The 10,854-nt window shown below is 38.7% G+C and overlaps 1 protein-coding gene across 1 annotated transcript in view; it reads right to left on the reverse strand.

Moving 5' to 3' along the window:
* LOC121732964 overlaps window positions 1–10,854 on the reverse strand; it is a 29,067-nt gene that overhangs the window by 3,200 nt on the left and 15,013 nt on the right. Inside the window, exons 13-21 of the mRNA XM_042123005.1 lie at window positions 10,626–10,673; window positions 10,250–10,399; window positions 9,984–10,109; window positions 9,322–9,546; window positions 8,643–8,732; window positions 6,491–6,631; window positions 5,714–5,833; window positions 4,465–4,575; window positions 24–180 (exon numbers count right to left, since the gene is read on the reverse strand). Coding sequence (XP_041978939.1) covers window positions 24–180; window positions 4,465–4,575; window positions 5,714–5,833; window positions 6,491–6,631; window positions 8,643–8,732; window positions 9,322–9,546; window positions 9,984–10,109; window positions 10,250–10,399; window positions 10,626–10,673 — 1,168 coding nt within the window. The remainder of the gene's footprint in view (window positions 1–23; window positions 181–4,464; window positions 4,576–5,713; window positions 5,834–6,490; window positions 6,632–8,642; window positions 8,733–9,321; window positions 9,547–9,983; window positions 10,110–10,249; window positions 10,400–10,625; window positions 10,674–10,854) is intronic.

A 10,854-nucleotide genomic window follows, 5' to 3' on the forward strand; every position in this document is an offset into this window, starting at 1 on the left:
TAATTGGTATGAGTGGTAGTCACCTGGCGACGGTAGGTCAGCCTGCACGAGCTGCGCGATGACCTGCGTGGCGTCCTCGCCGGGCTCGCCCTCCACCTGCACGGCCACCTGCTGCAGCGCGCCGCCCTCGCCGCCCGGCAGCAGCGCCGCCAGACCCGACCCGTCCAGCGTCAGCACATCCTGCACATAACCATAATGTAAGCATAACAAAAAAAACTTGAGAGGTGTAAAGGGACACCTGGATGGAACGAAGTTATTTCTTATGTACAAAAATTCACTCAACAAAAAAATCAATGCGAAAGAGAGACGGAGAGAGAAACACCACGCGCGCATCACAAAGTGTCGAAAGTGTCGTTCAACTTTTTTTGTTCGCCTAGCCCCCTTTAGCGACGCGCGATAAGGAACTTGGTTCCAATTACATGTGTGTTCTGTGCTTTAGGAACACAACTTTTAAAGCGCACAGCGCAACACTCGAGTACTATTTAAAGTGTCATGTCGCTATGAAGTGTAGTTAGTTGTTACATCAAGTGCGATCATCCTCGTGCGAGCGTGGTAACTAATCTTCTACTGTGTCTGTCTGTGTGATTAATGATTATCCAAACACATATACAGCATTTCGACAACATAGTCGGCCTATTCCACATTCCTTAACTGGTAATTTTTCTGGACCCAATCTTGGGTTTCCATGTTTTTCTTCACACAAAACACGATTACAGTACTCCCAAATTAATAATGCGCATAGATCTCTTCGCTAATAATTGTCGTAATCACGAAAACACCCGAATCTATTAAATGTAAGAGCCCCAAACAATGCATTTGCATTTTGCACCTTGTTCAAAGGAAATAGAAGTAAATATCATATAGCCGGTGGCTGTCTGCTGTCGCCGCACAGTGGATCGAAAATCGAGTTTCATAGACATAGGAACTTGAATTTCCAGATGTCATTCTTTTGGGCTGAAATATGTTCTCCTAGTTGTTATTACATAGTAAAATGTAAAAATACTCAGCTACGTGTAATAATAATAAGGGAGTTATAATTTTTTTGACGACAGGAAAAATGAGCATATCTCTGGAATCGCATGGTTGGCCGTTATATCCTTACACACACAAAAATAAAATAATACCCATACAACAAACGTGATTTTTTGGGCTTTTTTCGCTTAGATATCAATAATGGCAACAGATAGGTTCTTGAATTTTTTACACAATCCTTAGATTTTCTAAGGATGTGTACTTTAATATTTAATTAAAATAAAATATAAAATTAAGTGGGACTCTCATAAAAAAACACAATTTATGGCCTAATTTTGCTCTATAATGTACGGAACCCTTCGTGCGCGAGTCCGACTCGCACTTGGTCAACTATGTGATCCTATGGTATTATAATATTATGAAAGAGACCTCATTTAACTACAACATAAACTTTTGCAACAAATACAAATAGAATAAATATTTTTAATTTTGACGAATTTTAGAAAAAAAATCGCAAATGGTGCCGTAATACAAAATATGCCAAAATATGAGTAATAATTACTACTATAATAGTGTGTGAGGATATAACGGCCAACCATGCGATTCCAGAGATATGCTCATTTGTCCTGTCGGCTCCATACAAAAATTTCTTTAAAAAATTATAACTCCCTTATTATTACGCGTTAGTTTGTGCGTTTTATGATGATATGCGTGACACATTATAATTGACAATAGTAGGGAAGTTACCTAACAAAAATTAACCGATTCAATGCGGCGCACCTTTTTGAAGACTTTCAGTCGTGGCGGCATACAATTTTCCCGTGACACGTGAGCCGTGTCATACGCCATAGGAGTAGATGACACGGCTACCGTGTCACCCGCCACGTTCAAAAAGCTTTGTTTTTTTTTTTGTTTTTACGCTTGTATTAACTTACTTTATTTAATTGAACCCAAACTATTGTTGTTGACGGAAGGCTACGTTGTTTTAAGTTGATTTCGAGTAGTTTTACTAAGTGTAAACCTGAAAATGGCAGGTAAGCGATTTTTTTATTCAGATTTTGCAAACCTTTTGTAGGTTTCAAAGTTAGAAAAATTAGTACCTACCTATATTAAATTACTGGGCTTCCAAAGTAAATTATACGTTCGTAGATAAATTTAAAGAAATTCGTGGTTAATATTTTTTATCCGACTTCCAAAAAAGAGGAGGTTATACGTTTGGCTGTGGATATTTTTTTATATGTGTTCAACGATTACTCCGCTTTTTGTGAACGGATTTTCAACATTTTTCTTTTGTTGTATAGGGTATTTGTTCCGATTGATCCGGTTCCGAGTTGGTACCATGTTCACAAAAGTGGTGATCTGACGATGGGAACCATGAAGACTCCCAATATTACTTCTTTATTTTCTTAAAAGTTTACTATTAAAAAGCCCGGCCGCACATTATCCGAATTTATTATCAGAAAAAGTCGGACGCTCATACATTTTGACACGTCAGAATTCTGATAGTATGCGGGGTCCACAACAAAATGTATGAACAGAGTACGTTCCGGCGGGCGTCCGAATTTCAGTGATCAGAAATTTTGGATAATGTACGGTGGGTTAAAAAAGGAGACAGCACCTACTTTTTTCAATTCAGTTCACAGAATATTCAGAGAGGAATCCCATAAGCTTGTTTTACGTAGAAAATTTAGATGGTTTTGTTCGGAGCTGAACCTTCTAAAGTGTAATTTGAGAGAGATATAATCGCTTTTTAAATGACACGGCTCACGTGTCATACGCCACACGTTAAAAACCCATAAGACGCGGCAGCCGTATATTCCGCAATGAATGCACCTTTTAAAAAAGGTTGACGGCCCCTACGGTTTTTTCAATTCACAGAATATTCAGAGGCGAAGCCTATAGGCTTGTTCTACGTGGAAAATTAAGATGATTTTGTTCAGAGTAGAACCTTCTAAAGTGTAATTTGAGGGAGATACAATCGTTTTTCAAATGACACGGCTCCCGTGTCATACGCCACACGTTAAAAACGCGTATGACACGGCTCCCGTGTCATCCGCACTGAATCGGTTAATCGATAATTTAAAAATATCGAATCACTTCGTAAAGGAATTGCAATCGAAATTATCGATTTCGTACGACATTTCAGTGGTGCCGGCGATTTTTATCGATTTGATTTCGATTCAACTGAGTCAATCTTTATTGACATGAGTTCCGTTTCATGCATCTGATATTTTTCAAATGTTTTCGTAACAATAATTTTATACTCCTATTTCACAGTGAATATTTATAACTTTATATTAATAAGTTGGCATTTAGCAACTTTTCATTTTTATTCATTTACAATTATAGGAAACATTTGCTTTTGTAGATGGAATATAATTTATTACATTTTGATTCTTTTTGTTTTCTTGTAAAAAAAACCCGTAGCAAGGAATATGAAAACTGTCGCCCATATCATCTTATAACGCACAAACTATAGAACATATTTCAGCCCAAAAAAATGACATCTGGAAATTCAAGTTCCTATGTATAAATTTCGATCCACTGTGCGCCGATCCGTCAATAAGTGCGGCGTTACCATGGTAACGTCCAAGGGACGTAAGACGCCTCTACCATAGTAAAAGGCCTTTTACTATGGTAGATATAGGTAGTACTCCTTTTATTTAATTTGTAATTTGTGTAATTCTCTTTTATTTATCTCTTTTAGTTTTTTAGCTTTCTAAATTTATTGTCCCTGTCCAGGCGCAGGTGTCCAGACAATTCTGGAATAGTTAAATTATTATTAAAGCACCCAAACACACAGCTCATTAGTTTTTTCTCCTGCGATTATTATTATCAGACATTTTTGATTTGTTTAGCCGCGGCGCCGAAAAGCCGTGACGCGCGAACCTCGTGCAGTGTTAGCCCCGACTGGCACCCAGCGAAACCACGCTGAGATTTTGTGTGTGTGTGTGCGGCGACACATTGATACAATGGCCCACAAATACAAGCCGCGCGCGCTGCCTTTGTATGAAGATAACTTACTTCCCCTCCTTTTACTATGCCTCTACGTCGCTGCAAAGCGCTGTTTTCCTCAAAGTTAAGTTTAAAACAGCGCTTGCAGCGACGTCTTCCGAGCCTCGGGAAATACGACCGTTGCTAAAAAATTACGATCGATTTCTATGCGCATTATCACTTTGGGAGCACTGTACAACCATTTCTCACATATCGTCGTTGTGCCTGCCTCCTCTGTGTTTTTAGTAAAAAAAATTCAGGGGTAAACATTTTAAAGGTAAAAACAAATTAAAGGTCTTAGTACCTACACACATAGAGAATTTGGCTGGCGCAACGCCGATATGTCATGTTACTCATGCATAATTAACGTGACCAGACGTCCCGTTTTGAACGGGACTGTCCCTTTTTAAAGTTCCGCTTCGCAGATGTCCCGTTGTGACAAAAAATAAATGGTCACGATAAGCATAATTGTTGATGTGTCATTTTTTATCACATTACCTGTGATCCATCCTCTCTCGTGACGTACGTGACGCCCTCCGCCTCGCCTTCAACAGCGCCCTCTACGCCCTGGCCCGCGTCGTCTACACCCTGAGTAGCCACCAGGAGTGTCTGCAATCCGTTTATTATTAGTGTTGGAGATTACAAAACAGACTCGCACTTATAATATTATAAGTGCGAAAGTTTGTCTGCCTGTCACCTCTTCTCGTTTAAACTGCTGAACCGATATTTTATATAGGGTATGCGGTTCGTGGTGTCCCGGAAAAGGCCATAGGATACTTTTTATTATATTTAAGAATGTAAGGCTTCCGCGCGGTAAAGAAAATTTTGCGGGCGCCGTCTAGTGATTCATAACATTATGCATCTTTCCTATTTAATTGTTGACAATAGAGATCATGACAAGGTCAAAGATTAGCGAATTTTGTTAATAAAATAAAGAAACAACGGTAAAAAATAAGTGTTTCCAAAATTTCAGTTTGATAACTTTAGTTTTGTTTTTGTTATGAGCCTTTTATTATTTAATTTAGTTAGACAAGTCGATATTTTTTTTAATATTATTTAATTTAGTTAGACAAGTCGATATTTTTTTTTATAAATTAACTTAATATTTATTAACCACTCGATAACTTATGGTCACAGCACACATATCAACTCGGAAAGGGATCGTCACCGTATCGCCTTCGCCTTGCCGTCAACGAGGCGTCAACCTAACGTATGCACGTATTAACAAAGCGAATCAGTAGCGCCTGTACGTCAACTCGGCTACGGCTAGGCGACGGCCTCGCTTACGGCTCGTCGACCGCTGTCCCCTTCCGAGGCGAGGCGATTACGTTACGGTTCCGCTTAGTGTGCGTTGCAGTAGGGAGTTTCATACAAACAATATTTAATAGCTCGAGATGATACGGTGCCGATCCCTTTCCGAGTTGATGTGTGAATGACCTTTATGCAACTTTAAGCAACTTCTGTTATGAAACCACTTCCGTAAAATATGATAAACGCAATATTTAATATAGCTATCGAACAAAGTTCTCCCGCGATGCGTACAAACTATTTAGACGTGATGTCATAGTTAGCTAACTTTTTTTTATAGAGTTTTTAGGAAGGTATATTTTATGTGGTGTTTGAATAAATGTCATATATTGGTGAATTTTTAAGCTATCAGAGTAATTCTTTCACAGATGTTTCTATTTTTGAGAGGTCATTCAATTACCAATAAGAAAAAAAAGTCATCATGGCAATTGTTTCGTACCTGTCCGTCCTCCCTGGTGACGTACATGACGCCGCCGTCCTCGCCCTCTGCGCCCTCCGCCCCCTCCACGCCCTCCGCCGCCACCAGCAGCGTCTGACCGTCCTCGTTCTCGCCCGCCACCTGACATACATTTAAATATGGAAACAACATTATTTTTATAAAATTAGACACTTTTAGGCCCAACGCTTAAACACGCACGGAAGCGTGCGCCTGCGCGAGTTTGAGCGTGCGCGCTTAGTGTCGAGTAAATTACATTGACTTATAAATCACGAAAAAGTTTTCTGTCTCATAATAATACATATTATGTTCTTGATAGTAGCCACTCGTCTTGATCATAGCCGTCTAAATGATATTATAACGTCACACAAATATTTATACTCCTTTAACCAAATCCTCCTATATCATGTCTCTCAGTAGTTTCCATAAAAAGAGCGCGGCTGGGACACCGCGAAATTACATGCAACTGTATAATTATTAATTAAGCATACTATAAATCTAATATCTAATGTTATCAAATAAATCAATTGCTTAAAATTTCGCTGTTTTTCAGCCGGGACGCACGCTCGCATATAATTCGAACCTTATCATATCACGTTTTGAAACCCTTGCGTTGTGACGTTAAGAGCCTGTTTCACCACTTCCTGATAAGTGCCGAATAGGCTACCCACCAATTAATATGACAAATCAAGTATGGAGAATCTGGCAAAAAAGTTGTGAATAGCCTATTCGGAACTTTATCAGAATGTGGTGAAACAGGGCCTTAACGTCTAATCTTACCTGATACAAGACACCGTCCTCGCCGCGGATCATGATGGGGCCGTGTCCAGAATGGAGGAGGCTGACCTCGTCCCCATCTTCCACTCCCACGCCCTCACCGAGTAGATGCTTCACGGCATTAGTCTCAGATTTCACCTCAGACTGCAAGAAAAAAAAATACAATTAGCACTAGAATAATTTTGACCAAGTGAGGTGGTATTTGTTGTCAGCTAAGGTATAGATTCGAAAAACTTCAATAACATTATTCAGGCATTTTGGTAGAGCTTGCCTAATTTGAAATAAAAAAAGTACTTACAAAGAAAAAAAGTACAAAATACTGTTGTACTGTGAATACGAGGGAGGGGCGCGTCGTTAGACAAGCCCTACGCCGCACCACAAATATACTATTAAATTGGATTATATAGAGAAATTTGACATTATGGCTAATAGAAAAATGTTTTATAATATGAATGAATATTTTGCGCACAAAAGATTAATATAATTTATAGGATTGATTGGACTAATTATTATTATTATTAATTTATGATTTATGTGTATAAATGAAATTGTGTAATTTATTAATTATTTATTAATTATTGTGACATCTCTTTTATTATATTTGACATTAAATTGACATTGTATATGAACTTAATAGCAACACAAATAATCGTATTTTCTATTTTCTTTTTAAATGCATGTATTTAAATTCACACACCATTGTTATGGTAGAATGTACAGAATCTTTTGTTATGACTTAATACTATATTTGTACTGCATTCTTGTGAATAAAGAATTATGAATTATATTACTATAAAAAGGTTTGCTATTCGTACCAATATTAAATAAGATTATTTTGTTTTCTATGTTCTAAGTACGTAAATATAATTGTAGGCACCTAGCACTGCGCGGTCTCTGAATCCGCTGGACTGATTTCAATGAAATTTGGCATAATGATACCTTACATCCCTGGTCAACATCTTAGATACTTTTTTTAACCGACTTTAAAAAAAGGAGGAGTTAATGTTTACTTTGCTGTTTGTGGTCAGATTTTCAAAATTCTAGATTGCCCGAATTTGATACCATGTTTACAATAAAATCGGCCAAGTGCGAGTTGGACTCACGCACGAAGGGTTCCGTAGCGTTATAGAGAAAAAATAGGCCAAAAGTTGTGTTTTTGTATGGGAGCCCCCCTTAAATTTTAATTATATTTTAATTTTATTATTAATTATTAAATAACACATATATTTAAGGATTCTGTGAAAATTTCAACTGCCTGCCTGTTGTAATTATTGGTATCGAGCAAAAAAGGCCAAAAAATCATGTTAGTTGTATGGGAGCCCCCCTTAAATATTGATTTTATTTTGTTTTCAGTATTTGTTATTATAGCGGCAACAGATATACACAATCTGTAAAAATTTCAGAACTCTAGCTATAACGGTTCTTAAGATACAGCCTGGAGATAGACAGAAGGACAGACAACGAAGTCTTATAGCAATAGGGTCCCATTTTTACCCTTTGGGTACAGAACCCTAAAAACGGTAACTTGATAAGTAATGGAATTGAAGAAACTCCTCGGAATTTACAACGACAACCAAAGATTACCAATTCTAGCAAAGGTCGATCTTTAAAACTTTTCCTAATATTCGTAAACGCTTATCCAAACACTGGATGGATATTGACCATTGCGTATCTCAATTCGTTACCAGGCAAATTTTAAAGTCAAACTTTACGGATCTAAGTTACTAGCATCGGTCGAGCACATAGGTAGAAATGGTAGAATATGTACGACCGAAGGCAGTATGTTTGAATCATGTTCTCTGGGAGAGTTTTTTCTGCCAAGACGAAAGAACTACAATGCTAGACAACCTACAGTGTAAATCTGATGTCGCATACTACGGTGATCGTGGACAGCAGGAAACAGCTAGTATATATATATATATAGAGATAGTCATTGCCGCATGCGAGCAGGATTACTATAAAAGCTTAAGCAAATAAGAGTGACAACTAAATTATCTAGAATTTTATCTCCTTAAAGAGAATGCTGCGTCCTGCTTTAACAACGTCATTTCACGTTTCTTAGAGTAAAACGCGGCATTTTCTTGGAGGAGAACTTAGTTGGAGTCTCAAAACAGTTTCGTGGTACGATCCCTGTATGTAAGAAATCTATACTCACTCCATCTTCATCTGTGAGCATGGGCAACGAGGGTTGAGCGCCGTCACCCTGCACCAACATGCCGGTGGTACCGCCCGGTGACATCTCCACCTATACATGAAGCATTCTTTTTAAACACAATATTATACAGTAAGGGTGAAGCCAAACGAGCGTAATTTGTGAGTTGTGAGTCGCGAATTTCGGCTGGCAGAAATTCTGCTGCATTCAATTTCATAGAAGTGGAGCGTAATTTTGTGAGTCATGATTTATATGAAAAAATATTTACGCAACCGACATTCTGCGACTCACGACTCACAAAATTACGCTTGTTTGGCCTCGCTCTATAAATCAAACATCATAAAAGTTTACGACTTTGGGATGATAGCTCGACAGTAGTTTAGTTGCGGAACACATAGAAATGTTTAAGTCAATCCAGACTAGCAATACAACAGCCATGGTTTATAAATACAAGATGTTAGTATAAACACCGTTATCCTTGAAACCATCAAATGAGACAGTCAAAATGAACTACTTTTTCTATCTTCATACCCATACAAATTGCGGATCCGGGCATCCGTATGGGTATGAAGATGGCATTTTTTTGAGTTTCCAGCATTATTTGATGGTTTTAAGGATAGTAGAATGTTACCTTCCATACCACCAGGCTCATTTGATGGTTTCAAGGATAGTAGAATCTTACCTTCATGAGCATAGTCGGCTGCTGCGGCGGCGGCGTGACGGGGGGCGTGACGGGGGGCGGGGTCGGCGGGGGCGTGGGCTCGCCCTCCGCGCGCGCGAGCCTCCGCCCCGTGAGCGGGCACAGCGTGAGCTCGCGCTCGGGGCTCGGCGACGGGATGGGGCCGAGGTTCGTCGGGAACGGGTCTTCGATGCCGTCCGACGTGTCCGACGACGCGTCCCAAAATATCTGTAAGAGCTCGACGTTTAGTATTGAAGAAAAAAAAAACTAAGGGCCTGTTTCACCACTTCCTGATAAGGTTATCCACCATTTAACTTGACAGATCAAGTATGGCGAATCTGTCAAAAAAGTTGTGAATAACCTATTAGGCACTTTATCAGGAAGTTGTGAAACAGGCCCTAAGGGTCAGAAGTAATGTGTGCATTATGCTCTGGAATTAAGGTTTAATTTATGTTCAATTTTGGTAAGTCGTTTTAATGCACTTCGAGTCTGCGCTAGTATAAATTGACCCTTAAACAGCTAATAACTAAAACTATGCAAGGTCTAACTACTTGTCTCTGGCATATTGTGAAACTTACAAGACAGATATAAGAACGGACAATGAATAGTTAGTTATACACTGCGTAAATATCTGTATCAGTAGGAGGGTTTGAGATAATGCAAACCTTTTCGTTGTCAAGGCAGGAAGTCTTCTCAAGAACACGAACGAGGTTGCTAGTCCCACCCAGAGGTAAGCCACGCCCTCGGCCGCGCGTGACACCGCCTCCCCGCCGTAGCAGACTGTCGCCTTGCTGCAAGGAAACGCAACTTCATCTCTAACTTCTCAAGGTGGTTATTCGTTTAGACTTTAGAGAAAGGAATATTTTGTCAACTTATATCTGTAACAGGAACAAAAGTTACAAAATTTTCAAAAATTGGAGGAGCAACATACCTGTGCTAATTTCTTAGTGAGAATGGATACCGGTGACTTTCCTTCAGGCGACTGCCCGCTTGGTCTTTGTATGGTCCGTTGAATGATCTTCTGACCAGAAGGTGTTATTATTGTCTTTTGTGTAGTGGTAGTTCCTAAATTTTTCTTCATCTGAAACAAATATCAATATTTTTGTAATGCCTGGATCATCACAAAGAGATTATTGAAGGTGAAATGAAGAAAAGAAAGAAGAAAAAAAGAAGGTGAATACAAACTAGCAAAATCATTCACCCTTCTTTTCGACTTTGCTATAGTCCGATAATATAACCCAATAAGCAATTTAAATTTCGTTAAATGATTTGTAATAAAAAAAGAAAATAATATTATGTAAACAAACCTGTGATGCTGGTGATGGAGACATCTTTTTGGCTTCTTCTATTTTTTTCTGCAAAATAAAAAAATTGTTATACTTAGATCAGTTGATCCTGTAAAACTTCAATAATAATACATATTAGGTGCATTGGGGTAACTTCGGAAGAAAAAAAAATGGGGATATTCCGAAAATGGCAAATAATTACCAAACAGAAAGTAATTTTGAGCTCTGGCTACATTAACCGAGACGCCAA

Source organism: Aricia agestis, chromosome 13, assembly GCF_905147365.1.
Source record: "Aricia agestis chromosome 13, ilAriAges1.1, whole genome shotgun sequence".
Lineage (NCBI taxonomy): Eukaryota > Metazoa > Arthropoda > Insecta > Lepidoptera > Lycaenidae > Aricia > Aricia agestis.